Genomic DNA, 804 nt, shown 5'->3' with positions numbered 1-804 from the left:
TTATATGCATATATATGAAGAATATACAGGCAGATAAATTATAAAATGACTCCCCCCCCCCCGTCACGTGACCTGACATGTTGCATAGACGTGTCTTTTGGCCTTATTTTTGGGTCCATTCAATATCTCTTTTTTTCCATTATTTTGAATGAAGTCCAACAACTTTTGTTCTTTCAGATAATTACTCTTCTGGCCCTCACATGCCTCTTGGCGGCCACGTGCGCTGATCCAGAGCCTGATTATGGCCATGGACACGGAGGCCATGGCCACGGTGGAGGATATGGAAAAGGCCATGGCGGAGGCTATGGCCATGGTGGCGGGTATGGAAAAGGCCATGGCGGAGGATATGGCCATGGTGGCGGATACGGAAAGGGCCACGGTGGAGGATATGGCCACGGTGGTGGTCATGGCCATGGAGGATACGGAAAAGGTCATGGTGGCGGATATGGCCACGGAGGAGGATATGGCCATGGTGGTGGATACGGAAAAGGTCACGGAGGAGGTTATGGCCACAGTGGAGGATATGGCAAGGGCCATGGTGGTGGTTATGGCTATGGTCATAGCCATGGTGGATATGGCCACGGAGGAGGATACGGAAAAGGCCATGGTGGCGGCTATGGCTATGGCCACAGTGGTGGATATGGAAAAGGTCACGGAGGATATGGCCATGGCGGTGGCCACGGTTACGGTTATGGTCACTAACTTCAGAAATAAAGTACCAAAGCAATGGAGTGAATAATGAGTGAAGTGCTGTGGATACGGAATATATGTGGTACCATACCTAGGAGTGACGCTCTTCGCATT

The 804-nt window shown here is 50.6% G+C and overlaps 1 protein-coding gene across 1 annotated transcript in view; it reads left to right on the top strand.

Annotated features, from left to right (window-relative positions):
* LOC119590913 overlaps nucleotides 1-804 on the top strand; it is a 1,620-nt gene extending 816 nt beyond the window's left edge. Inside the window, exon 2 of the mRNA XM_037939650.1 lies at nucleotides 178-804. Within this exon, the coding sequence (XP_037795578.1) occupies nucleotides 242-739 (498 nt within the window). The 5' untranslated portion in view covers nucleotides 178-241 and the 3' untranslated portion in view covers nucleotides 740-804. The remainder of the gene's footprint in view (nucleotides 1-177) is intronic.

Source organism: Penaeus monodon, chromosome 28 (genome assembly GCF_015228065.2).
Source record: "Penaeus monodon isolate SGIC_2016 chromosome 28, NSTDA_Pmon_1, whole genome shotgun sequence".
NCBI lineage: Eukaryota > Metazoa > Arthropoda > Malacostraca > Decapoda > Penaeidae > Penaeus > Penaeus monodon.
The sequence above is the reverse complement of the archived record's forward strand: the minus strand, read 5'-3'. Positions and strand labels throughout refer to the sequence as shown.